The sequence below is a fragment of the Protopterus annectens genome, chromosome 13.part0, assembly GCF_019279795.1.
Source record: "Protopterus annectens isolate FY-2018-M chromosome 13.part0, PAN1.0, whole genome shotgun sequence".
Lineage (NCBI taxonomy): Eukaryota > Metazoa > Chordata > Ceratodontiformes > Protopteridae > Protopterus > Protopterus annectens.
In genome coordinates this window covers 1,200,974,455-1,201,000,509 of record NC_056747.1, presented here as the reverse complement: position 1 = coordinate 1,201,000,509, position 26,055 = coordinate 1,200,974,455, and the positions used below count along the sequence as shown (strand labels likewise).

Below are 26,055 nucleotides of genomic sequence, written 5' to 3'. Positions count from 1 at the left end.
GGAAAAGACATAAATATAGTTGCAAGTACAGAAAACTCATGGAGCCAACCTGATGTCAATCAAGATCTGATGCAGGAATGGTTAAGGAGAGGTGAATTTAAACCAAAAGATGAAAGATTATTTTGGCAACCCAGTATAGTGGACTTGTGTACACATTGTTTTACAAAGTCCATTGAACATGTGGAAGAAACAGATAAATACAGGTTCTGCAAAACAGAACTGGAAACAGTCGTACATCTTGTTGCTGAGTGTGATACACTAATGAGCTTATATACTGAAAGACATAATAATATGATAAGACTGTTGTTGCACTGGGGATTGTACAAACATTACAATTCTAAAACAGCTGAGAAGCATTGGAACATGAGCCGCAAAGCAGATTCCCTATTGATTTGTCGACAGCTTAGGTTGTCAAATGTGTATTCATCGACACCTAAGCGTCAAATGCTTAAAATAGCGAATGGCCACATCATCGAATTCTTTCCTCGAGAAAGAATTCACATGGCCGTTCTCGGGGATTTGCCCTTTCCCCAATGTAGAGCAGTCTCGGAGTTGGTATTTTTAGTTAGGGGGGTGGGGGGCACAGCCCCCCCCACATCAGGGGGTGTGAGGGGTGAAGCCCCCCCACTGTGTTTGGGTGTGTTTGTTTATTTTTTTTGCGGACGGCCAAGTGAATTCTTTCCCTAGGAAAGAATTCGATGATTTGGCCATTCGCTGTTTTTTTGGATTCGACAACCTAAGCTGTTGATGTTATGATACAGACGCACAAAGCATTATAGAGAATGATGACATTTATATCACGTGGGATCTCCTATTGCTAATAGTTCAAAAAATAGATGTGAGAAAAGCAGATATAATAATCCATGAAAAGAAGGCAAACGTAGCAATGATCATTGAAATTGCTATACCCAGTGACTACAGTGTCAGATGTACAGAACAACAAAAAGTTATAAAATACCATGATTTACACAGAAACAGGGGCAATGTAGAAAAAGGATACCCGGACAGTTCCAATAGCAGGAAGAGCAATGGATCTCATAAAAAAGAATTTACAGTTGTATTTAGATATTCTACCAATACATGTAACTTCATATGAATTGCAGTAGGAGTCAATTATGGGCACATTGCAGGTGCTGCAAAGAACACTTTTGGCTAACATCAAAGATTGAAACTATACTAATTTAATTAACTTTAATCATACCCTGACTTATGAATGAGGTCAGTTCCTGTCAGGGTATTAGAAACCCAAAAACTTGGAGAAATTAATATGAGTGATCATAACATTGCAATAATCCATCTGTAAAAAATCAGGAATATCAAGTGGGAAAAGTATGACATACAGGTCTTTTGTATAAATCAATATTTCATTGTAACAGAGAAAAAACAGTATTTTATTTATTCTGCTGCATTTATTACTGCTTGGTAGTAACCTGATTAAATTGTAACTGTTATTCTAAGTCTTTTGATTTAAGCACTTGGGCTTCATACCAGTTGTTTTACATTAAGAAGGCTTGTGGTCGGCACTGTTGTGGCAGGACAGGTACCTTACATCCTTATAAGCTGGGAATTGCTGACTGAAAGCTCAGTGCTATTCTAAAAGTGTATTAGTTGTGGTTTAAGCACTTGGGCTTCAGGCCAGTTATTTTACATTAAGAAGGTTTGTGGTTTGCACTCTTGTGGGAGGAGAGGCTGGATTCTGCTCTTCTGAGCTGGGAATTTCTGGTCATAGGCTTATTCTGCATGCTTATTTGAACTGTTTCTTACTGAAATTGGTGTGCCTTGTTGCTGTAGCATAGACCAGATTCAGGCCTGCTGAATCTTGCTTTGTTTATATAACTTGAGCACTGATCCAGGTCATCTTTTTTGGAGAAGGTTCACCTGCACCCTAGTGGCAGGAATGTGCAGTTAGAACTTGTCTGACTGAAGACTGCTGGAACAGGGCTCAGTTTTGAGCTTTTTTCTGGTTAATTGGGTAACTTGTTTAAATCAGTTTGTTTGTTTTCTATATATATATATATATATATATATATATATATATATATATATATATAAAAAATTGCACTTTATTCATCTGCTTTTACTGTATTTGTGTTTCTTCCTACTTTATTACTAGGGTCATTGACTACAACTCTGATCTGAGATATATAACAATAAGTATCCTTTTCTGTGCATTTAAAGTGTTTTTTGATTGTATCTGCTTTATTTTCTGAAAAAAAAAACACAAAGAAATATACTTTCTAAGCTAGTATAGTCCAGTTTTCAGGTTAGTTCTGAATTCAGGGCTGTGTTACAAGTCTCTGTGTTTGCCCATACCTTACTTGGATAGAAGGAAGTTTCTCTGTTCACCTGTGAGAGAAGGGAGCTTTGAGCAGCCTGTCTGTCCCTGGAGGAGTGGTATCAGCCCAGAAATTAGTAGTTTATTGGCCATTTTGGGCTAATTTCTATCTCTTTCATTTCCCTGCTATAAAAAACGCATTTGCCCGGTTTTGCATGCCGGGCAACACCAGTTAGCTAGGGTATAACTATTCCTGGCTCCACAAAGTCTCCTCTTAAATTTTTCTCTTGGAACTAGACAAACTTTCGACTTAAGCACTCAAACCATTCATTTCTCAGCGTAGCACTTGCTCAAAACTCATAGCAAGCACTTATAAACCCTAGCACTAGACCTACTGTACAGAAAGACAAGGCTCTCTATTTGTTCTTACTAGCCAATCAGCAAAAAAGGTTGACTGCACCTATCCAGGCATGTCCAAAGGGCAGCTTCAGGTGTACTCTCCAGTCCAACTGGTGAATCTGGGCATTTTGAGGCAATGTTACAACTGCCTCATGTACACAGACAACCCTCTCCTCCTACCACCAAATACTAATACATGCCAGAGATGCAATTATACAACCAAACTGGAGGCTAAGCTCTCTCAACCCAAGACTGGATCAGACAGTCAAGAGGAGAAGGGAAATACTTGCATCACACCACCAGTCTCACATAGACCCATTAAACCAGCACTGGCAAAAAACACACATAAATACACAAAAACATACTCGGAAGCTCTAAATAAAAATCTGCAAAAGCAACAGAGACCTCCAAAGCAGACATCCAAGCAACCTCCACCACCCAATACAAACCATGAAACACATACTTCACAAAACCAGTGTGCCACACAGTCACAGCCCTTAAGGCAAAATAACATACCCAACACACTAATAATAGGTGACTCTGTAGTCAGGCACACTGACGTTCTACTCACTAGGCTGAATAAGGAGGTTACTGTTAGCTGCCTGTCGGGTGCCAGGATCCACCACATAACACAAGCACTCAGGTCACTCCAGAACAAGTACAAATATGACTCTGTCATTGTCCATGTTGGTGTGAATGACCTGATCTGTACCTCCCTGGACTACATGAAAAGAGACATGGAAGAGCTCTCTGATCATGTAGCTCTGGCCGGTATGACCCTGACCCTGAGTAGCATCCTGCCCTTACCAAAAATGATACCATGGTATAAAGAAAAAAATATCAATTTCAACAGTTGGCTAAGTTTCTGGTGTCATTCAAAGGGGATCCATTGTCTGTCTGCCTGGGATGACATACTCGACAAGCCACGCTGCTTCGCTAGAGACGGCTTGCACCTGTCACCCTTAGGCTTTTGAATACTGGCCAAGGCTCTTGCCACCCCATAGTGCTTTTTTTAGGTAAGGCTCAAAAGACAAACCCACCACCGTAAATAGCACAAGTAACAAAAAACTGAGGGTAATGCTACTCAATACCAGAAGTCTAAACCTCAAAATGCACGCACTCGAGGCCCTCCTCAGTATGGAGAAAATCGATATATATGCAGTAACAGAAACCTGGTTTAAGGCTCCAGAGAGCACCCCAGCACTACCAGTCTACAACTCATACCATACATTTTGGCCACAGAACCCAGACTGAAATACAAAAGGCAGGGGTGTATCCATATTCATCAAGGATACCCACAGCTCCAGGTTAGTGGCACAGCATGATGCTTCAGAGATCATCCACATGCAACTAACAATGGGCAAAACTGCAATTCAAATTGTAGTTTGCTGCAGATCACCCACCATGTCCCAGGACTCCCATTCCATGTTTCTGGAAACACTGGGAAATATAAAGGTCCTACCAAACATCCTAATATTGGGTGATTTCAATTACCCAAACAATAACTGGGAGAATTATTCAAGTACTAACTCCCTTGCCCAACATTTCCTAGAATTTATAAACTCAAACACCCTGTATCCACTGGTCAACACTCCCACCAGAGGTGACAACATATTGGACCTGGTCATCACCAACATGGGCGACTGGTGTTCCACACCGGAGGTCAACCCCTTGCTGGTTAGATCTGACCATAAACAAATCACTCTGGATATCCACATTCCGCCCCCACTTCCGGTCAAGGAAACCACCATGAAAAACTTTTCAAACGCAAACTTCACATTACTTAAGATCAAGGTGGAAAGTTTCAAAGCCCCCATGCTAAAGGATAACGCTGTCCAAGCTACAAAATCCTTTACTAATGCATTCTATGGGCACCTACAAGAATGCATGGATCATGCTATCCCAAGCAAAGCCAAGAATCACTCCTCCAAGAAAAGGAAACCAGTCTGGTTGACCCCTGCCATAAACAAGCTATACAATAGAAGGAGGAAACTAGTACAGAAAAGAGCAAAATCCCAAGAAGGGAAGACATCCCTAATCAGTATCAGCAAGAAACTACAATCCCTCATAAAATCATCCAAGGCTAGCTTTGAAAGAAAAATTGCCAAGGACTCCAAAGATAACCACCAGGCATTCTTTAGCTATGTCAAGAATCTAAGTGGTAATGCTCAGATCTGCTCGGAATTAGTGCAGAATGGCACAAAATACACTGAACTGACCAATATCGCCAACATCCTGGCAGACCGGTTCAGTGCAAACTTCACCCCCCTCTCACCCCAAAAGGGCCTATAACCATACCAGAAGAATGTAAAGCCCCTGAAATCACAGATACTCAGGTTAAAACAGCCCTCTCCAAAGCCAAAACACAGCATCAATGGGAATGGACGGTGTCCCAGGCTGCATCCTACATGAGCTCAAAGACAAACTAACCCCTCACCTAAATACACTGTCCAAACAGCCTCTCTGCAGGCTACGAGTGATGCACAGCAACGGTTATTCCACTCCACAAAGGTGGAGCCACAACAGACCCCAGGAACTATCGCCCTATAAGCCTGACTAGCTTGGTCTGCAAGGCTATGGAGCACATCATCATGGAACTCATTAACAGAGACATTGGAAACCTCCAAACACTGGACCCTACCCAGTTCAGCTTTGTTAAGGGCAGATCATGCCTCCTAAACCTGGTGGACTTCTTTGAGACACTTACCAAGGCTATAGATAAGGGAAAGGTGGTACACACAGCCTACCTAGACCTCGCAAAGGCCTTTGACATCATTCCTCATTCTGGTATTATAGACAAGCTCACCAGCCTGAACATAAACCCCTGTCACAAGATGGGTTGACAACTGGCTCATGGACAGAACCCACATGGTGTGAGTTGCGGGAGCTAGGTCTGACTCTAAACCAGTTACAAGTGGCGTTCCCCAGGGCTCAGTCCTAGGACCCCTCCTGTTCAGCATATACTTCTCAGAGGTACTGGCAAGCACAGGAGGACTATGGCTGACCAAGTTCGCAGACGACTGCAAACTTGGGACTATAATTGACTCTCTGGCTGACACAGACATCCTCCAAAAGGGTCTCACTGAGATGGATACCTGGTGTCAAAATCATGGCCTCAAGCTAAATGCCAAAAAGTGCATAGTCATCCCTTTTGGAAAAAACAAAGTACCCACAAACTACCACATAGGTGGTAGTCCCCTAAATATGGAAGATGTAATAAGGGATCTGGGGACCCAAGTAGATAGTAATCTCTCCTTTGATAATCACATTGCCAAAGTGGTTAGAAAATCCTTCTATGTGGTCTACCTAATCACAGAAGGGTTCGCATCTAGATCAAAAGAGGTCATTGTGCCCCTCTACTCATCACTCATCAGACCCATCATAGAATACAATGCCCCATTTTGGATGTACCTTACAAGACACCTGCAACAGCTAGAAAGACCACAGAAGTACCTCACCAAGACGATCACTGGCCTCAAGCAGATGACTTATGCAGCTTGACTGAAGAAACTCCAGCTGTACTCGTTTGCATACCGCCTACTCATAGGTGATCTCTGCCTGACATACAAGGCCATGTCCAACCCAGAATTGATAGACATGCTCCACCTAAAGAAAACCATATCCCCTCAAGCCACACACTCTAAGGATCTAAACCTCACCACGACAATAAATAGGACATGCTGGAGGGATAGATCCCTATCCCAGAGACTTCCCATGCTTTGAAACAAGATTCCAATCTACATTAGGCAAAGCTCCTCACTAACACTCTTCAAGAGAAACCTTGACGAGTGGATGGGAAACAGAAAGTTTACCCCAGGGATCACTTCAGTGGCTCTGCTGGACAGAGGCACAGGGAACTAATCTAAGGGGGTGACAAAAGCCAACACATTCTGGCTAGGCTTATAAATGCCTTCGGGCAGATAGCCTAGTACCTACCTATGAACCTATGACACTTTGAATGGGTTCTGTGTCCTTAAGTGAGTATGTGACTCAATAATAAACCTAATGTTCTCTCATGTTTTTCAGCGAAATATGAATTTTAGTAAGACAAACAACTGTTTTCAGACTGAGTAGATTTCTGTTTTGCAACAGATGGAGGAATAAAATGTAACAAAGCTTTATATTTGTTTACATTATGCATTTGTTAGTAGAACTGTGTAGATTCTAAACATTATTTTAGCATAAGAAGACTTGCTAGTAAGCATATAAACTATACTGGATGCCATTAAACACAAGCATGGTGAGCAAGAAAGCTGAAGGACTTGGCAGCACAAAAAAGTATTTAGCAATAAATCATTAATTTAAGAAATTAAACTTTTGCCAGTGGTTTTACTCACCTTTCAACTTAAATATACTAACCCGCAAAATGTGCTACCTCTGGATACAGCAAATATGTGGTTTGGTACAAAACCAGATATTATCTTCATTCCGATATAGTGCCTCCTTGAAATTAGTATATTTACTTATTGAGACTGGAGTTACAGAGAGGCACAGCATTAAGATCTTCTTCCATTTTATTCATACATGTATTTACATATATGTAGATTTTCTATAACGTATTTAGATTAATTTGAAAGTAAATTGCTGGGGGTTATTAAATTATGTTTCGGCAGTTATTATGTATATTAACTTGGTTCTCAGATTCAGCATTCTGAGATTTAGATTTATTGCAGCTGCATTTCTAAGAGGTATCCATTAATTGGAGCATGGGGCTCAGTGGTATGCACATGAGCAGCTAATGTACAAGAATGTGTAATAAGCACAGGGCACTTGAGTGCGTTTCTGAAATAGATTACATATTGCTGATACTAGGCTATCTTCAGTGGCTCACACTGCATGCTACATTCCACTTGCATTTTAGATTGTGAAGCTAAGCACCCATATCTTGGACTGTGAGCACTAACTAACACCTTAACCCCCCTCCCCGAGTGTAGAGTGTGTCTTCCTTTATACCCCGCATCTACAGAATACTGACCTGTCACATAGAGTTTTTAGTATGCTGGACTTTCCTAGCCCTCCCATGCTGCTAATACACTGTACAACACTAGGGCATACAGCGCCACCCTGCTGTGTGACCTGTGGCATACTAAGTGTGCCTTGTGCACTTCTTTGGAAGTGTGCATAGTGCTGGTATATGCCTTTCCCACACTAGGGCGTACAGCGCCACCCTGCTGTGTGACCTGTGGCATACTAAGTGTGCCTTGTGTGCTGCTCTTTGGAAGTGTGCATAGTGCTGCTATATGCCTTTCCCACACTAGGGTGTACAGCCCCACCCTGCTGTGTGACCTGCGGCGTAATGAGTGTGCCTTGTGTGCTGCTATTTGGAAAAGTGCACAGAGCTGGTATATGCCTTTCCCACACTAGGGCATACAGCGCCACACTGCTATGTGACCTATGGCGTACTAAGTGTGCCTAGTGTGCTGCTCTTTGAAAAAGTGCCCAGAGATGGTATATGCCTTTCCTACACTGGCACATTAATGACCCTGCCACCTGGAGCATGCTGACTATTTAAGACATACAGTGCTACATTGTTGTCAGTCCTAGTAGTGAACTTTTAACCCCCTGCAAGCATCATAACACTTTCCAGTTACAGCCATATGCACTTAAACTATAGCGTACACAGTGCCAGTCTGCTCTATGTTCTGCAGTAACCTGTAATGCTCATTGAGACTAAATGCAACTGCTTTCCTTTTATCCACATTTTCCTTTCTTTTTTTGATAATTATCTTTATTAAACCACAACTAGAACAGTGACACAGGTACACATGCATTAATAGCAACAAACCATAGTAATTTTTTTTTATTTCATGCAATATACACATTCCTTTTTAACAATTATCATTCACTCCAACATTAAACAAAACTGGTCCATTCTTGCTTTCCCTTAAACCTCACTCCTCGCGAATATTATTCTGCATGTATTTATTCCCACTGATTTGGCCAGCTAGAACTTGGTTATATTCAACTGGACGTATAAGAGAATTTAAGTACCTTTATCTGCACTTTTGTTTTAAAAAAATACAGTATTTAATTTGATTGAAACTGTGCATGAAGGAGTGTTGAAGGAATTTTTAACTGAAGTTATTCTGCTCTTCAGTAACTTGAACTGAAGCTAGTGTTGGCTGAATTTGTTATTTGCTAGTAATTACAGGTGTGGGGGTAGCCACATTCTTTGATTTCCTGTCCTTGCATATTTAAACTGGTGCATGTGAAATAATTCCTGCTTTAAAACCTCAGCTTGGCCAGCTAGAACTTGGTTATATTCAACTGGACGTATAAGAGAATTTAAGTACCTTTATCTGCACTTTTGTTTTAAAAAATACAGTATTTAATTTGATTTAAACTGTGTATGAAGGAGTGTTGAAGGAATTTTTAACTGAAGTTATTCTGCTCTTCAGTAACTTGAACTGAAGCTAGTGTTGGCTGAATTTTGTTATTTGCTAGTAATTACAGGTGTGGGGTAGCCACATTCTTTGATTTCCTGTCCTTGCATATTTAAACTGGTGCATGTGAAATAATTCCTGCTTTAAAACCTCAGCTTGGCCAGCTAGAACTTGGTTATATTCAACTGGACGTATAAGAGAATTTAAGTACCTTTATCTGCACTTTTGTTTTAAAAAAATACAGTATTTAATTTGATTTAAACTGTGTATGAAGGAGTGTTGAAGGAATTTTTAACTGAAGTTATTCTGCTCTTCAGTAACTTGAACTGAAGCTAGTGTTGGCTGAATTTTGTTATTTGCTAGTAATTACAGGTGTGGGGGTAGCCACATTCTTTGATTTCCTGTCCTTGCATATTTAAACTGGTGCATGTGGAAATAATTCCTGCTTTAAAACCTCAGCTTGGCCAGCTAGAACTTGGTTATATTCAACTGGACGTATAAGAGAATTTAAGTACCTTTATCTGCACTTTTGTTTAAAAATACAGTATTTAATTTGATTTAAACTGTGTATGAAGGAGTGTTGAAGGAATTTTTAACTGAAGTTATTCTGCTCTTCAGTAACTTGAACTGAAGCTAGTGTTGGCTGAATTTTGTTATTTGCTAGTAATTACAGGTGTGGGGATAGCCACATTCTTTGATTTCCTGTCCTTGCATATTTAAACTGGTGCATGTGAAATAATTCCTGCTTTAAACCTCAGCTTGGCCAGCTAGAACTTGGTTATATTCAACTGGACGTATAAGAGAATTTAAGTACCTTTATCTGCACTTTTTTTTAAAAAAAATACAGTATTTAATTTGATTTAAACTGTGTATGAAGGAGTGTTGAAGGAATTTTTAACTGAAGTTATTCTGCTCTTCAGTAACTTGAACTGAAGCTAGTGTTGGCTGAATTTTGTTATTTGCTAGTAATTACAGGTGTGGGGTAGCCACATTCTTTGATTTCCTGTCCTTGCATATTTAAACTGGTGCATGCTAAATAATTCCTGCTTTAAAACCTCAGCTTGGCCAGCTAGAACTTGGTTATATTCAACTGGACGTATAAGAGAATTTAAGTACCTTTATCTGCACTTTTGTTTTAAAAAAATACAGTATTTAATTTGATTTAAACTGTGTATGAAGGAGTGTTGAAGGAATTTTTAATTGAAGTTATTCTGCTCTTCAGTAACTTGAACTGAAGCTAGTGTTGGCTGAATTTTGTTATTTGCTAGTAATTACAGGTGTGGGGGTAGCCACATTCTTTGATTTCCTGTCCTTGCATATTTAAACTGGTGCATGTGAAATAAATCTTAGTGGCATTGAAACTGCCCGCCCCTCAGCCTGCCTCTGGGCCCATCTCATTTGCTCACTCAACTGAGTGCAGTGAGATCATATTCTGATTTCAGGCACTCCTACTGTGTACAAAGAGAACATCTGGGAAATAGAGAAAAAAAAAAAATATTAAGCTTATTTCCTGCCTTTCTTGTTAAGTGGTACAGACTATTTGTAGGCTTCTGAGCCCCCAAGCCCTTCTGGGTTTGAGGGAAGCCTTCTAGCTTGTTTTTTCTTATAACTAGCCAGTTTTCTAGTTTCAGCACTCAAATCTGTTTCTTTGATCTCAGCACTTGTTCAGAAAAAAAAAAAAAATTTCATCTGCTTTTACTGTACTTGTGTTTCTACCTACTTCTTTTTACTTTTGCATCATCTTAAAATACTCAATTGTATTTATTACTGCTTGGTGTAACTCATTCTAAGCCTTTTGGTTTAAACACTTGGGATTTGGACCAGTTAGTTTTGCACTGAGAGGGTTTGTGGTCTGCACTGTTGTGGCAGAACAGGTAGCTTACATCCTTCTAGGTTGAGAACTGCTGATTGAGGGCTCAGTGTCTGTTATTCTAAAAGTGTATTAATTCTGGTTTAAGCACTTGGGCTTTCAAGCCAGTTATTTTACATTAAGAGGGTTCGTGGTCTGCACTCTTGTGGGAGGAGAGGCTGGACTCTGCCCTTCTGAGCTGGGAATTTCTGGTTAAAGGCTTATAGTGCATGCATATCTGAACTGTTTCTTACTGAAGTTGGTGCGCCTTGTTTGCTGTGGCATAGACTGGATTAGGGCCTGCTGGTTCTAGCTTTGTTTGTGTAACTTGAGCACCAATCCAGACATTCTCTAAAGTATTCAATGGTATTTATTACTGCTTGGTTGTAACTTGATTAAAGTGTAGTTATCATTCAAGTCTTTTGGATTAAGCACTTGGGCTTCAGACCAGTTGTTTTACATTAGGAAGGTTTGTGGCAAGCACTGTGGTGGCAGGACAGGTAGCTTTCATCCTTCTAAGTTGGGAACACAACTGCTGATTGAGAGCCCAGTGTCCAAGTGTATTAGTTCTGGTTTTAGGCACTTGGGCTTCAGGCCAGTTATTTTACATTAAGAAGGTTTGTGGTCTGGCACTCTTTGTGGGAGAAGAGGGCTGGACTCTGCCCTTCTGAGCTGGGAATTTTCTGAGGTTAAAGGTTTATAGTGCCTGAATATTTGAACTGTATCTTACTGAAATTGGTACACCTTGTTTGCTCTAGCATAAGACTAGATCCAGGCCTGCTGAATCTAGCTTTGTTTATATGCTTGTTGTTTGTTTGCCCCCTATGCTAAAGGATAACGCTGTCCAAGCTACAAAATCCTTTACTAATGCATTCTATGGGCACCTACAAGAATGCATGGATCATGCTATCCCAAGCAAAGCCAAGAATCACTCCTCCAAGAAAAGGAAACCAGTCTGGTTGACCCCTGCCATAAACAAGCTATACAATAGAAGGAGGAAACCTAGTACAGAAAAGAGCAAAATCCCAAGAAGGGAAGACATCCCTAATCAGTATCAGCAAGAAACTACAATCCCTCATAAAATCATCCAAGGCTAGCTTTGAAAGAAAAATTGCCAAGGACTCCAAAGATAACCACAAGGCATTCTTTAGCTATGTCAAGAATCTAAGTGGTAATGTTCAGATCTGCTCAGAATTAGTGCAGAATGGCACAAAATACACTGAACCGACCAATATCGCCAACATCTGGGCAGACAGGTTCATTGCAAACTTCACCCCCTCTCACCCCAAAAGGGCCGATAACCATACCAGAAGAATGTAGAGCCCCTGAAATCACAGATACTCAGGTTAAAACAGCCCACTCCAAAGCCAAAAACACAGCATCAATGGGACTGGACGGTGTCCCAGGCTGCATCCTACATGAGCTCAAAGACAAACTAACCCCTCACCTAAATACACTGTCCAAACAGCCTCTCTGCAGGCTACGAGTGATGCACAGCAACGGTTATTCCACTCCACAAAGGTGGAGCCACAACAGACCCCAGGAACTATCGCCCTATAAGCCTGACTAGCTTGGTCTGCAAGGCTATGGAGCACATCATCATGGAACTCATTAACAGAGACATTGGAAACCTCCAAACACTGGACCCTACCCAGTTCGGCTTTGTTAAGGGCAGATCATGCCTCCTAAACCTGGTGGACTTCTTTGAGACAGTTACCAAGGCTATAGATGAGGGAAAGGTGGTACACTCAGCCTACCTAGACCTGCATAAGGCCCTTGACATCATTCCCCATTCTGGTATTATAGACAAGCTCACCAGCCTGAACATAAACCCCTGTCATAAGATGGGTTGACAACTGGCTCATGGACAGAACCCACATGGTGTGAGTTGCGGGAGCTAGTACCATCTCTAAACCGGTTACAAGTGGCGTTCCCCAGGGCTCAGTCCTAGGACCCCTCCTGTTCAGCATATACTTCTCAGAGGTACTGGCAAGCACAGGAGGACTATGGCTGACCAAGTTCGCAGACGACTGCAAACTTGGGACTATAATTGACTCTCTGGCTGACACAGACATCCTCCAAAAGGGTCTCACTGAGATGGATACCTGGTGTCAAAATCATGGCCTCAAGCTAAATGCCAAAAAGTGCATAGTCATTCCCTTTGCAAAAAACAAAGCACCCACAAACTACCACATAGGTGGTAGTCCCCTAAATATGGAAGATGTAATAAGGGATCTGGGGATCCAAGTAGATAGTAATCTCTCCTTTGATAATCACATTGCCAAAGTAGTTAGAAAATCCTTCTATGTGGTCTACCTAATCACAGAAGGGTTCGCATCCAGATCAAAAGAGGTCATTGTGCCCCTCTACTCATCACTCATCAGACTCATCATAGAATACAATGCCCCATTTTGGATGTACCTTACAAGACACCTGCAACAGCTAGAAAGACCACAGAAGTACCTCACCAAGAGGATCACTGGCCTCAAACAGATGACTTATGCAGCTTGACTGAAGAAACTCCAGCTGTACTCGGTTGCATACCGCCTACTCATAGGTGATCTCTGCCTGACATACAAGGCCATGTCCAACCCAGAATTGATAGACATGCTCCACCTAAAGAAAACCATATCCCCTCAAGCCACACACTCTAAGGATCTAAACCTCACCACGACAATAAATAGGACGTGCTGGAGGGATAGATCCCTATCCCAGAGACTTCCCATGCTTTGAAACAAGATTCCAATCTACATTAGGCAAAGCTCCTCACTAACACTCTTCAAGAGAAACCTTGACGAGTGGATGGGAAACAGAAAGTTTACCCGGGGATCACTTCAGTGGCTCTGCTGGACAGAGGCACAGGAACTAATCTAAGGGGTGACAAAAGCCAACACATTCTGGCTAGGCTTATAAATGCCTTCGGCAGATAGCCTAGTACCTACCTATGAACCTATGACACTTTGAATGAGTTCTGTGTCCTTAAGTGAGTATGTGACTCAATAATAAACCTAACGTTCTCTCATGTTTTTCAGCGAAATATGAATTTTAGTAAGACAAACAACTGTTTTCAGACTGAGTAGATTTCTGTTTTGCAACAGATGGAGGAATAAAATGTAACAAAGCTTTATATTTGTTTACATTATGCATTTGTTAGTAGAACTGTGTAGATTCTAAACATTATTTTAGCATAAGAAGACTTGTTAGTAAGCATATAAACTATACTGGATGCCATTAAACACAAGCATGGTGAGCAAGAAAGCTGAAGGACTTGGCAGCACAAAAAAGTATTTAGCAATAAATCATTAATTTAAGAAATTAAACTTTTGCCAGTGGTTTTACTCGCCTTTCAACTTAAATATACTAACCCGCAAAATGTGCTACCTTTGGATACAGCAAATATGTGGTTTGGTACAAAACCAGATATTATCTTCATTCCGATATAGTGCCTCCTTGAAATTAGTATATTTACTTATTGAGACTGGAGTTACAGAGAGGCACAGCATTAAGATCTTCTTCCATTTTATTCATACATGTATTTACATATAAGTAGATTTTCTATAACGTATTTAGATTAATTTGAAAGTAAATTGCTGGGGGTTATTAAATTATGTTTCGGCAGTTATTATGTATATTAACTTGGTTCTCAGATTCAGCATTCTGAGATTTAGATTTATTGCAGCTGCATTTCTAAGAGGTATCCATTCGTGGAGCATGGGGCTCAGTGGTATGCACATGAGCAGCTAATGTACAAGAATGTGTAATAAGCACAGGGCACTTGAGTGCGTTTCTGAAATAGATTACATATTGCTGATACTAGGCTATCTTCAGTGGCTCACACTGCATGCTACATTCCACTTGCATTTTAGATTGTGAAGCTAAGCACCCATATCTTGGACTGTGAGCAGTAACTAACACCTTAACCCCCCTCCCCGAGTGTAGAGTGTGTCTTCCTTTATACCCCGCATCTACAGAATACTGACCTGTCACATAGAGTTTTTAGTATGCTGGACTTTCCTAGCCCTCCCATGCTGCTAATACACTGTACAACACTAGGCATACAGCCACCCTGCTGTGTGACCTGTGGCATACTAAGTGTGCCTTGTGCACTTCTTTGGAAGTGTGCATAGTGCTGGTATATGCCTTTCCCACACTAGGGCGTACAGCGCCACCCTGCTGTGTGACCTGTGGCATACTAAGTGTGCCTTGTGTGCTGCTCTTTGGAAGTGTGCATAGTGCTGCTATATGCCTTTCCCACACTAGGGCGTACAGCCCCACCCTGCTGTGTGACCTGCGGCATAATGAGTGTGCCTTGAGTGCTGCTATTTGGAAAAGTGCACAGAGCTGGTATATGCCTTTCCCACACTAGGGCATACAGCGCCACACTGCTATGTGACCTATGGCGTACTAAGTGTGCCTAGTGTGCTGCTCTTTGAAAAAGTGCCCAGAGATGGTATATGCCTTTCCTACACTGGCACATTAATGACCCTGCCACCTGGAGCATGCTGACTATTTAAGACATACAGTGTTACATTGTTGTCAGTCCTAGTAGTGAACTTTTAACCCCCTGCAAGCATCATAACACTTTCCAGTTACAGCCATATGCACTTAAACTATAGCGTACACAGTGTCAGTCTGCTCTATGTTCTGCAGTAACCTGTAATGCTCATTGAGACTAAATGCAACTGCTTTCCTTTTTATCCACATTTTCCTTTCTTTTTTTGATAATTATCTTTATTAAACCACAACTAGAACAGTGACACAGGTACACATGCATTAATAGCAACAAACCATAGTAATTTTTTTTTATTTCATGCAATATACACATTCCTTTTTAACAATTATCATTCACTCCAACATTAAACAAAACTGGTCCATTCTTGATTTCCCTTAAACCTCACTCCTCGCGAATATTATTCTGCATGTATTTATTCCCACTGATTCCATTAATTTCCATATAATATATACATCTCGATCTTATATTGGAACCGTCACCTCTTCCATTCTCTTTCTGCTTATTCCTTAATGTTATTACTTTTGTCTTGATTACAGTGAGCCATCATGTGCAGACTGATTTATGTAACTGCTTCTCATACCAGTTTCTCTGTATACCCTTTCTATTTCACCTCTGTTTGTTGACTTCTTTTGAAGACTATACACATTTTCAAAAATGTTATTACTTGTAAAACCATCTGTACGTGTGCAAAAATGTAAATACTTGAAGGATATTGTAAATATTTGTAACTTTATATTTCATTTCTGTCTTGTACATTGTGCCTTGCTTGATTAACAAATAGAATAAATAAATGAATAAATATCCATGGCAGTATGCTGCTGGAATAAAATACACACCATGCTGGGGTGCTGTTTGCCATCAGTTCCAACCTGATAAATAAGAGGACACTGGCTGATGGGAACAAGCCTGTTTTTAAACCACATCTGCTAGCAAAGTGGTCAAGTCAGTATCTGTATTCTGCTTAGTGCACCGTGCAGATGGTAACACAGAATCCAGCTGTCAGAGGTTTATACTGCTCTTGTGGCAGATATATTTAAATTATACCATGTTCACCTTTGATCCTGTATTATTTTTAATGGTCTGATTTTGGAAGAGATTGTTTTTCCTTAAAGCAACCATGTCTGCTGTGGTAACCTTTCTATATTATGGAGTTGCAGTTTTCTGGATATTTTGAAAAACATTATGCAAAAGCTGATCATTTCTTTTTCTGCATAAAGGAAGTCCAGTTTTCTGGATATCTTGAAGAGCATTTTGAAAAAGCCAACAACTTGTTAATCTCAACATTTGTTTTCTTTTTGCTGTATAAATTCAACTGTATTATAACATAGCATATCATGCATACCCCCACCCTTTTTGAATGAATAAATAAGAGTTTAATTTAAATAAATGTTCATACTTGTAAATCAGCAGCAGAACTGGACTGCATGAATAAACTGGAATGTAATGAAATACTGATAAGAAAACTTCAGGTGACAGTTGGCAGGTTTGCTGGCTGAAGCAGAGATAATCTGAAGCAGATGGAATGTGCGGTTTGAGAATCACATGTCTAAAACTCAGAATAAGGAGATGAAAATTGGAGGCTGCATGGGAAAGTAAAATGCATTCCCACTTCAGTCAATGCTCAATCTGTGACTAAGAAAGAAATAAGATGCAAGTTAAACTAGGATATGTTCAGACTTGTCAAACTTTAATAAGAAAATGTCTCAGGTCTCCTCTAGAGTAAAAAAAAATATGCACACAGTCAGCTACATTAAGATACATATTCACTGAATGAGTACAAATGGACTCTATTGATATGTCTGTAACTAAAGCACATACTGATAAGTCGTATTGTTTGCTTGCCTTCAATGTTCTTTCCACAGATCCTGAGTAACTAACTTCTGTCTATCCTCCATAGGTACTTTGTGAGCTTTGTGATCCAGTTTCAGTTCCATGAGGCTCTTTGCAAAGCTGCTAAACACGAAGGACCCTTGCACAAGTGTGACATCTACCAATCAACTGATGCAGGCAAGCTTCTTGGGTAAGTTACTGGTTCATAGTCAGCTCCTCTGGTACTGTATGAGGCCTGGCGCACTTGTTATATGTGATATTGCTTTTATTGTCTGCTTATAATTAATGCCTGGGCAAGCAGTGCAAACAGTGCAAGCCTCACGTTGGTTTCTCAACAGTAGAACTTGTGCACAGATATATATATCACAGCTATATGGCTGTACTAAGTAGTGTCATAAACCCGCACTTCTCCAATAGCAAGCTTAGATCATGGATCATTTCTGCTGATTGATGTACAGTAGATCCAATGCAATGCATGTTCTGAGTGCTGCAGTTAGTCAAATATCAAAAGAAAGGCCGCACTCATGACTGTAACATGTGCCACTCCTTTGATGATGGAGTAATTGCACTCACATGAGACACAGTGGATGGTTTATTAACAGTCATACCAGCTACAAATAAAACTCCTCAGCAGACTCAAAGTAACCCAAAATGGGTCCAGTTGAAAATGCAGGGTTTTCAAATGGTCCTACAAATTGTGAAAAGCTTTGCTTAGATGATTTTTATAAATTGTATGCTTCTGATTTCGTTTATAATAGACATGGAGGGAAGTATAATTTAACTAAATCTGAGTACCAGGCTTTGAATAATTTACAGAATAATAGTCAGGTGACTATTAGACCAGCTGATAAAGGTGGTCCTATTGTGTTATTCGATAATGACATGATTAATATGCTCTCAGATAATTGTTTTTACTCTAAGATAACCTCCAAACATGTTGAATTTATGACCAAGAAGTTTAATAATGTTTTTAAAGCACTATTTGATTATGGTTTGATTGATAAACAACTGTTTAGTTACTTATCTGTTAAAGATGCTTTAGTACCTGTCATTTAAGGCCTGCCCAAACTACATAAGGACCCAGTACATCCTCCCTTAAGCCCCATTGTAGCAGGAAGGAACTGGTGTACAGAACCTGCCTCTATTTTTGTTGAAAAACAACTTAGACCCGCTTTAAACACGTCTACATATTCTAAGGGATACCCAGCATTTTTTAAGTGATTTGTTTTTATTTATGAGTACATATGAAAAATACGGAAAACAAGATAGCCTGTATTTAGTGACTTTAGATGTCACTTCTCTTTTTACTGTTATCCCGAATAATGAAGGGCTTGCATATTTTAAACAATTTCTGGAGAGATGTACTGACTTTGATAGTAAGAAGGTTAAGTTAATATGTGCATTATTAGACTGTGTTTTGAACAACAATGCATTTGTATTTGGCAACAATTTCTATTGGTAGAAACATGGCGTGGCTATGGGCACATCATGTGCCAATAGCTACACCAATGTGGCCATGGGAATCTGGGAAGAACAGTTTGTTTTTAAGGGGCCTTTCAGCAAACAGGTTATTTTTTATCATTATTTTGTGGACAATATTTTTCTTTTATGGGAAGGCCCCATTGAAGTTTTACATGGGTTTATTTGTTATATTAATAACACCACTTCGTTTTGGAATTTTTCTCACAAAATTTCAGCTGATTCTGCAGAATTCTTGGATGTTAGAGTAGTTTGTGATATAAATGGTTACATCACAACTGAATTATATAGAAAGCCTTGCCATTGTAATCCTTTTCTATATAAGGAGAGTATGCATCCACCACGTGCTCAAAAGTGTGGTTAGGATCCAGGTCTATAGAGCCTCAAGGCTGAATGATAAAGATTCAGAATTTTTTAAACAAACTAATTCTTAAAAGGAAGCCTTGGCTACTAGGGTCTATGTACATAATGGTGTGGCTGAAAGTATTGAAATAGTCTCTGGTTTAATAACTAGCAGGGCTAGACCCTATTATGGTGAGAAATACACTGATAGTATGCAAGTTCCGAAAAATGATAAGTCAAAGGAATGTCTGTTCTGTTCCAGTGATATTAAGCAGTATAGGGAGATCATTGAAAGACACTGGGGAATCTTGACTACAGATGATGACAACAGAGCTATAGTAGATACTAGACCTGGATTTGTGTATAAAAACATGAGGTCCCTAAAGAGACGTTTATGCTACCCAAGGAATATGCCAACAAATATGAGTCATCGACGTACTACTGCATGTGGACATTGTCAAGTTTGTAAATATATTGACAATACAGGTGAATTTAATCATCCTGGTCAAAATAGAACATATATTTGTAATGTCTCTGTGACATGCAGCAGTGTCCATGTGGTTTATTTGACTCACTGCTCAGTCTATATGAAGTTTTGTATTGGTAAGGCTGACAGATCACTTAGAGATAGGATTAAGAAACACTACTACCATATAGGCAAAGGTGATACTGTCAGTGCTTTATCTAAGCACACTGTAGACACAGATACGTTTTTTAAGTTTATGGTAATAGGACGTACCTATGAGAAAATTAGGAAAGGTGACATTAGGAATCAAACTGAGCAGTTAGAAGCCAAGTGGATATTTAGACTGCGCAGAGACTATGGACATGGCCTGAATGACAGAGTACCCTTGAGACCTAAACTTAAAGCCAGACCTTTAAGTAGACAATAGTCTGGCCTTTACTTTGAATCATCACTATAATATAAAAATATACATATATGCTAGAAGTCTAAACCTCAAAATGCACTCTCTTGAGGCACTCCTAAAAATAGAGAACATCAATATCTGTGCAGTAACTGAGACCTGGTTCAAGGCTCCAGAGAGCACCCCTGCAATACTAGGCTACAACCCTTACCACACTTTTCGGCCACCAAACCAGGAACAAAACTCTAAAGGTGGAGGAGTGTCCATATTCACCAAGGATATTCACAACACCAGGCTAGTTGCCCAACACAATGCATCTGAAATTCTCCAGGTGCAACTAACACTAGGTAATACTGCAATCCAAATTGTAGCTTGCTACAGATCCTCCACCATGCCCCAAGATTCTCATTACACCTTTCTAAACATATTGGAAAATATTAAGATACAACCAAACACCCTAATACTGGGTGATTTCAACTACCCTGCCATTAACTGGGAAAACTACTCATGGGCCAACACCTTTGCCCAACGGTTCTTGGAATTCATAAATTCCAATGCCCTGGATCAACTAATCCTTAGTCCCACCAGGAGCTCCAATATCCTATACCTGGTCATTACCAACATGGGAAATCGATGCTTCACACCTATGGTCACCCCCTCATTGGTCAGGTCTGACCGCAAACTAATCACCCTTGACATCCACATCGCACCCCCACCCCCTCCCCATAAGGAAACCCCTGTAAAAAACTTCTGCAAAGTCAACTTCATGCCACTCAAGTCAAAAGTGACAAACTTCATGACACCCATGCAGATGGGAACTGAAAATTCAACTGCTGAATCCTACACTAAGGCACTGTACGAGCACATCCCCTCGTGCATGAATCGTGCCATCCCCAATAGAACCAAAACGCTCACCTCCAAAAAAGGAAACCAATCTGGTGGTCTCTTGCCATAAACAAACTTTACAACAAAAGGAAGAAACTATTGCAGAAAAGAGGAAAATCCCAGGATGCAAATAACTCCCTTACTAGCCTCAGTAAGAAGCTGAGATCCCTCATAAAATCCTCCAAAGCTAGTTATGAAAATAAAATTGCCAAAGATTCCAAAGACAACCACAAGACATTCTGTAGTTATGTTAAGAGTCTAAATGGTAATGCTCAGATCTGCTCTGAGCTACAACAGAATAGCATTCAATATACTGATCCCAAGGATATTGCCAATGTCCTGGCAGATCGATTCAGTGCAAACTTCACCCCCTAAAGGGCCCATCTCAATACCGAAAGATTGCCAAATTCCGGTAATAATGGCTGCACAGGTAAAAAACGCACTCTCCAAATTTAAGAATACAGCATCCATGGGACTAGATGACATCCCAGGCTGTGTACTACATGAACTACAAAATTAACTGGCACCTCACCTAAGTGTCATGGTTAATCATAGCTTCACCTCAGCCTTTGTGCCCACTGAGTAGCGCACATCTACAGTTATCCCACTCCACAAGAGAGGATCCACCTTGGATCCTGGGAACTACCGCCCCATCAGTCTGATGAGCCTGACCTACAAGGCCATGGAACGTATTATCATGGAACTTATAAACAAAGACATTGGCAACCTTCAAACACTGGACCCAATGCAGTTTGGCATTGTGAAGGGCCGATCTTGTCTCCTGAACCTGATTGACTTCTTCAAGGGTAAGGTGATCCACACAGCCTATTTGGACCTTGCCAAGGCCTTTGACCCCATCCCCCACTCTGGAATCATAGATAAACTTACTAAGCTGGGCATTAATCCCTACATCACTTGATGGGTTGCCAGCTGGCTTACTGACAGAACCCACACTGTAAAAGTAGCCGACTCCAAATCCATCTCCAGATAAGTGACAAGTGGAGTACCTCAGGGTTCAGTCTGGGACTGCTCTTGTTTGGCATCTACTTCTCTGAAGTACAGGCCAACACTAAGGGACTCTGGCTAACAAAGTTCGCAGATAACTGCAAACTGGGAGCATTTATTGAATCCCCAAATTATGTGGATATTCTACAAAAGGGCCTTACAGAAACATATGCTTGGTGCCAGAGCCATGGGTTCAAGCACAGTGCCAAGAAATGTATAGTTATCCCCTTTGGGAAAAAACATGTACCCGTGAATTACCACATAGGTAGCAGTACACTAAACACCAAAAGTGTGATAAGAGACTTAAGGACACAGGTGAACAGTGGTTTCACCTTCGATAGCCACATCACCACAACATTCAGGAAATCCTTCTTTGTGGCACACCTCATCACTAAGGGCTTTTCATCCAGAAAAAAGGAGGTCATTGTCCCACTGTACTCATCCCTCATTAGATCCATTATAGAATACAATGCCCCGTTTGGTATGTACCTCTCAAGACATCTGCAACAACTGGAAAGGCCACAGAAATACCTCACTAAAAGAATCACAGGCCTAAAGCAGATGCCCTATGCTGACCTTCTAAAAAAACTCCATCTATACTCAGTCGCATATCATCTACTCTGAGGCGATCTCTGCTTAGCATACAAGGCCATGTCAAACTCAGAGCTGTTGGACATGCTACACTTAAAGAAATCCCAATCCCTCAGAGACACATGTGCCAGGGATCTAAACCTTGTCATCACAATGAACAAAACATGCTGGAGGGATAGGTTCCTGACCCAGGGACTCCCCAGACTCTGGAATAGACCACCCATACATGTCAAGCAGAGCGCTTCTTTGGCCCTCTTCAAAAGGAACCTTGATGATTGGATGAGAGATAGGAAGTTCACCCCGGGGATCACGTCAGTTGCCCTACTAGACAGGGGTCCAGGGAAGTAAATATTGTGGGAAGAAATAGCCAGGGAATTGTTATGGCTAGGCTTGTATAGGCCCTAGGGCTGATAGCCTAGTACCAACCTATGAACCTATGTATATTGTTTATGAGTGTTTTTTATGGCATATGTCTTTAAGAAAGTAAGTTAGTTAGTCATGTGGTTTTTAAACAGTGTATTTAATGAACTGAATTTTCAGCTGTGTTATGCATCTGATGAAGTAGCTTTGCTATCAAAGCGCTTATGCTTTTATACTTTGTACATTAAAAACTGATTTAGTTTGGAGTTCTTTGGTCATCCTTGGATCCTTTTTTACATTTTTTGTGTTTTACAATTTCCTTGGTGGACCCAGGTTCTGGTGCTGGTTGGTAGTTGCTGTGTTTTATTACTTTATACTAAGTTCAGTGTTGCAGTACCTCAGAATATAGTCCCCTTACTCCAAGGTACAGAGATCTCATATATAAGTATAGAGAAGTTAACAGGAGTGTTGCAGTCACAGCTCTCCATATCAAGGATACATGTGGCAAACCCCCACTGCCAAATTGTTCTAATATCAGAACAGTTCATTTCAAGAGTTTCTTTCATTCCTCATGATTCTGTATTTAATTTTTGTAGTTGCTGAATTTGCAGTTATCGGTCTTTGCACATACTTCTCAACCATCCCTAACTGTGCCTCATAAATTTGCTTTGTTCCATGTAAAATTTCTGATTTGTGGTTCACTACTGAGCAATTCAGTGAGTCAATAATGCCAAACATTAAGGTTTAATATTTCTGGTTGTTCAAAGAATGCAACTTGATGCAAAACCTGTCATTCTATTATTATTATTATTATTTTGGATTAACTTAATATTTAAAAAAATGATTTGGGCCTTTCTCACCCTATTATTTCTGGCTTTGTCCAGAAAGTGAGAGGTACAGACTCTCACATTTTCAATAGGGAACCAACACAAGCAACTCCCCCTCCACCCACTGTAGTCCCCTGCCTCCATCAAGTGCAGTACAAGCCATCCTTTTAGAATACCAGAACATACAAGGCTATAACTTAGCTTAAATATCCCACACCATTTATGTACAGGTTTGATCATGGCTATGAAGGACTGACAATGAGAGAGGAATGTCCCTGTGTAGTGTATATACAAAATCAACTCCTATTAATGCACTTTTAAGAGCCTTGCAGTCATGTGAGAATGGGGCCTCATTCCGTGTCATGCTGTCTATCAGTTTACACAAATGTAATATAGGACATGAATGAATTAAGGGATGGGGTGGAGTTTGCTACTGTGCACCCCTTGGGGTGTTTAAAATATGTTTTGCCAAAACAAATGCAGTTCTAAAATCAATTGAACTGCAAGCCAATATTCAGGGGTGCTGAATAGTGCATGCACCCATAATTTCCCACTCATAAAAAAACAATCCTTATTGCCACACTGCAGTTGAACAGCCCCAGTAAGGAGGCAGTTGGCCAATATGGGGAAATTTGCCCTTTTCCTACTATAGTGCAATCTCAGAGTTGGTATATTTAGTTGGGGGTATGGGGGTGCAGCCTACCACATTGTGTGGGGTGCTAAGCCCCCTGCTTGGGTGGGTTTGATATGCTTCAGTGTGATTGTTTTTTAATGATGGCCAACTGCCTCCTTTCCTGGGTTAAAATCCAAGTGATGTGAACGTTCGTTGAAATAAGGTTTCACTGTTGTCACCTCGGTTAAGTAAGATTTGATTAAATGGAATTTCAGTCTACTGAAGTACAATATATATATATATATATATATATATATATATATATATATTAACACAAAAAAATATTCGCTGGTATGTGGGCAAATAAGGCAACTATCTTCAGTCAATAGTGGCAGAGAAGACTGATGATTTTGCAAATAATAGCGGTCTCTTAATAAAAAAGCTGTTGCTTAAAATGTTATTATTGTCATTTCAGTACCTTAAATAAGCGCACATCAGATATTTTTTCGACATATACATCTAAAAATGAGATCCTTGTTGTGATACTTCCATAGTGAATTTGAGATAATTAGTATGTTTGTTTATCTCAGTAACGAATCCTTCTAGGTCATCCCTGTCTGAACCCCAAAGGAGAAATAGGTCATCAACAAACCTAGCATAGAATTTTACATGCTTTTTATAAAAATCCATATTAAAAAGATGTACTAATTCCCAGTCGGCCATGACCAGGTTGGCGTAGCTATTGGCACATGACGTGCCCATAGCTACGCCATCCCGTTGTATATAAACCTCATCTTTAAAAACAAAAATGTTATTATTTTTAGTGAAAGCGCTAGCCGAAATGTGATATCGCAATAAACGCTACTTGTTTTTATTTTACATGCTTTAGTGGAACTCATTACTAAAAGTAACTATTTTACTTTATATCTGAAAAAGTAGACCAACAAGAATCATTTTGTTTGGAGTCATCACGCTAATATTCTTTGTGCATCTAGTGAGGTGAATACCTAGTAAAGTCACGGAAGGTTGGAGTGAATGAGTCGGACAATTTTTCTGTTTGATAAACTTGTTCGCTTTTGCTGCAATACTTTGTGATTCCATACCGAAAAAGGATATCTTTGCCTGGAGAAGTGAATACTGTTCGGGTGCTCTTTCTATACATACTCTAATGGTACCTCATCTCTGTGAGGAATGTTTAGCATTGAAGAAGTGAAGATCTTTTTGGTGTATCCAGAATTGGAGACATCGTATAGGAGCCTTATTTACTGGAAAGCATGTGCGCATATTTAAGGTACTGAAATGACAATAATAACATTTTAAGCAACAGCTTTTTTATTAAGAGACCGCTATTATTTGCAAAATCATCAGTCTTCTCTGCCACTATTGACTGAAGATAGATGCCTTATTTGCCCACATACCAGCGAATATTTTTTTGTGTTAATATACTTATCTTTGAGCTGGGTATACTTGAAGCAGTAGTACATATTTGCTTTCTATTTGATATATATATATATATATATATATATATATATATATATATATATATATATATATATATATATATATATATATATATATATATATATATATATATATATATATATATATATATATATGTATATATATATATATATATATATATATATATATATATATATATATATATATATATATATATATATATATATACACACATATATATGTGTGTGTGTGTGTGTGTAAATATTTACACACACACACAGATATACTGCTAGCCAGACTGTAGAGGCATTTCTAAAACAAATTGAAACTATTTTGTCCTAAATCAAGATAATTGTCCATCACTATCTCCTGATAAC

At 39.8% G+C, this 26,055-nt stretch overlaps 1 protein-coding gene across 1 annotated transcript in view; it reads left to right on the top strand.

Moving 5' to 3' along the window:
* The window catches only part of ACE (angiotensin I converting enzyme), an 806,509-nt gene that overhangs the window by 704,391 nt on the left and 76,063 nt on the right, over positions 1–26,055 (top strand). The window contains exon 23 of the mRNA XM_044055209.1: positions 17,317–17,439. Coding sequence (XP_043911144.1) covers positions 17,317–17,439 — 123 coding nt within the window. The remainder of the gene's footprint in view (positions 1–17,316; positions 17,440–26,055) is intronic.